The 2,984-nt window shown below is 34.9% G+C and overlaps 1 protein-coding gene across 1 annotated transcript in view; it reads right to left on the bottom strand.

Annotated features, from left to right (window-relative positions):
• Positions 1 to 2,339, bottom strand: part of LOC107605561 — a gene marked incomplete in the record, with an annotated part of 5,479 nt that extends 3,140 nt beyond the window's left edge. Inside the window, 5 exon segments of the mRNA XM_016307475.2 lie at positions 1 to 186; positions 340 to 496; positions 586 to 953; positions 1,695 to 1,908; positions 2,028 to 2,339. Of these exon segments, the coding sequence (XP_016162961.1) occupies positions 1 to 186; positions 340 to 496; positions 586 to 953; positions 1,695 to 1,796 (813 nt within the window).

The raw sequence follows: 2,984 nt of genomic DNA, 5'->3' as shown, positions 1-2,984 counted from the left end.
GCTTTGTGTACGTTCAGTCGCTGATGCAAAGAACTTGCCAGACTTAGGTAGAATTTTCCCATCTCCCATGGAATCATGCAATGCAATCTTACAGCCTCTTCCGGACCAATTGTTCAAGCCATCATCAAATTGCGGGTTTATTACGATATTATCTTCTCCAGTAGAAACACATCCAGTTCTTGCAATCTTTTGAAAGAAGACAAAAACAAATCACAAATTCATAAGTTAGTAACAATTACATAGATAAAGAATGAAATGCAGATACCGCAATTTCATGTTAGCCGTTGAAACAAAAACCATGCTCATGTATCACTTAAGTTCCAATATACAACAACATACATTGTTGTTCGGATTTGAACAGCCGATCTCTACTGGGCGAATGAGTATATCAACTCCAGGAGCAGGTCCTTCCAAATAAAATACAACTCGTTTTGGCATAGTTGACAATGAAAATGTCCCTTCCAGCTTTTTCCAGTTTCCCCTTGTAACAGAAGTTCTGTGGAAAAAATGGTAAACAAAGAGAGCATTCTACTCTGAAACTCTTGAACAAGGAAGGTGAAACAACAAAACTATAAAATTATGTACCTTCCAATGAACAAGTAACTAGTAGCCGAATCGTGATATTCAAGTTTCAGAGTAGCTTGGACATCATTAGATCCCTGAGACAGGCCGGATATTCCAACAAGAGCTGAAACTATGTAAGTGGAGCCAATGGAAACTCTGCTTGTGATGTCTTGCTCGAGACCTTGCCAGCATTCTTTTCGGCTGGTGATAACAGCACAATTACCATCTGTCTCCATTGATATTCCTAATTGGGAAACTTCTTCAGCTGAAACTACATAGCCGTCGCAGCAATTGACATGCCAAGAATCCAACCCTCCGGAGAAGTCATGATTCAGTAAAATGTTAGCGGCATTGCCCCCACTCGGACCAGAGATGCTTCCCGCCATGATCTGTCACATAAAGCAATATATCAGGAGACAGCTGGAGCTATATACCAAGAAGAAAATCGCTGCTCGGTTGACCCAAACGCAATGATTTCAAATGCATATTTAACAAATTTGAAGGAAGGAACTTCCCCCATCTCTGATCTTCCATAAACAGCAATCCTAAACTAAAGTATCTAAACAGTTGTACATAATAATTTATACATATCATCAAATGTAACAAAAGAAACTCAACAAAACAAAGTAGCAGTAACCTACAATCTACTTCAGTGAGGGAAAATACAATGAGCTAAAATCTGCAATGAAGCTTGAAAATTTAACAACTATGAGGCAACAAAATTGTGCACTCTTCACTACCAAGAAAACAGCAACGGAGCACAATTCATTGAGATTAATGCAAAAGGACCCTTTTTATTAACAAAAGTAAAAAGCTTATTAAGGGGAAATGAATCTTTGATCAATTTCAACACTATAAGACACACCACTCATTAGGCTCTTTTTTCTTTTTCTGAATTATCACAATATCCCAGTTGGATGGGGCGAAGACTAGTTTGTCAAGCTCCATTTAAGGTTTACTATTGGCCAATCAGTTACTGCATATACAGGACAGAATTCGAATTCCGCCACTTGCTTATGCAGACGAGTGAATTAACTAATCGACTAATCCAAGTTCTGTAATCTAGTAGGCTAAGGGAGAAGTGAAAACTATGAAATGACATTAGTACCCCCAAATGCAGCCAAAGTTACCTGAGATTGAGAATGAGAATGAGAATGGTTATGGTTCCAGTGAGAGTGGGAGTGAGAGTTGAAGACACTGCTTGTGAAGAAGCAAGCACACAAACTCTTCATTTATATATTGCCACTGAGCCACTGTGCCACCAAATTTGAGAGTGAAGACTACGGAAAATTGGGGCCAACCAAACAAATTTTCTTCCCCAATTACCACTATCCAAAGTCCAAACTTTAGGATCAAAGAAATTCATAACAAATTTTCATCAACGACCCATCATTAAAAAAAAATCCCTAACACAGAAAAATAAATCAATCAAATAGAATAAAGGGTATTATGGATTATCTTACTTTTTTGCTTTGGCTTGCAGATTAGTAATGCTTGAATTGGAATGGAAGGCTAAGTAAGGATCTTGGGTTAAGGAAGGATAATGGTTTGGTTCCTTAATTTTGCACAAAAATGTATGATCCATTTGAGAGAGACTTTGATTGTAAGGATGTTGTAGTGTTAGGTGGAGATGGCTTTTCTGTCTGTACGTATATGACATAGTTTGTTCCAATTTTCTACGTACAGAAACATTGCAAACTGGAACTGAAGAGTGAAGATAACAATTCCAGCACACAAAATCCAAGAGTAAAACTCCTTTTGATGTGTTTGGTTTCTGACTTTTATCTTCTTTAAAGATAAAAATTAAAATAATGGGATTAACTATTTTGATTATTATTGAAAATATTCAAAATACATATTTAATTCTAATTGGAGCTGATAAAAAAAAATCAAGTCTAAAATAGAAAACTAAAAGGATCAAATAAAATTAAAAAAGAATTGAAAAAATACTTCACCTTTTCAAAAGAATGTATATATAAATTGGAGGTAGATAATAAATACCATAACAACAAAACGTGTAAAGAAGGAAGGAGTTGACATTGAGAACTCATGGTAGAGAAGGGAGGAAAAGAACTAGCCTAGAAGTACACTGATGAATGTGACGTGAGAAAAAAAAGTATAGAAAGAAGTAGGAGAGGTTCAAATGTTAAATTTGGATCTTCTAAATTTTGAATTTTTATTTTAGAGGGTAAAGTGTGATCTCACTTTTTTAGAATGAAATTCAAAAATTTAGAAAATCTAAATCCTTTAACATTTATCTCAAAACTAAAAACACCTATTTTGGATTGAAAAGGTTTTCAAAAGTTAAAATTGAAAATACTAAAAACATGAAAATAACGTTTTTAATTTGTTATGTTTTTTTGAAAATGTTTTTCGTTTCAAAATATTAATGAAAACACTCAAACCAATCAGCCTCTTAA

The sequence above is a fragment of the Arachis ipaensis genome, chromosome B06 (assembly GCF_000816755.2).
Source record: "Arachis ipaensis cultivar K30076 chromosome B06, Araip1.1, whole genome shotgun sequence".
NCBI lineage: Eukaryota > Viridiplantae > Streptophyta > Magnoliopsida > Fabales > Fabaceae > Arachis > Arachis ipaensis.
This window is presented reverse-complemented; position numbering and strand designations above follow the sequence as displayed.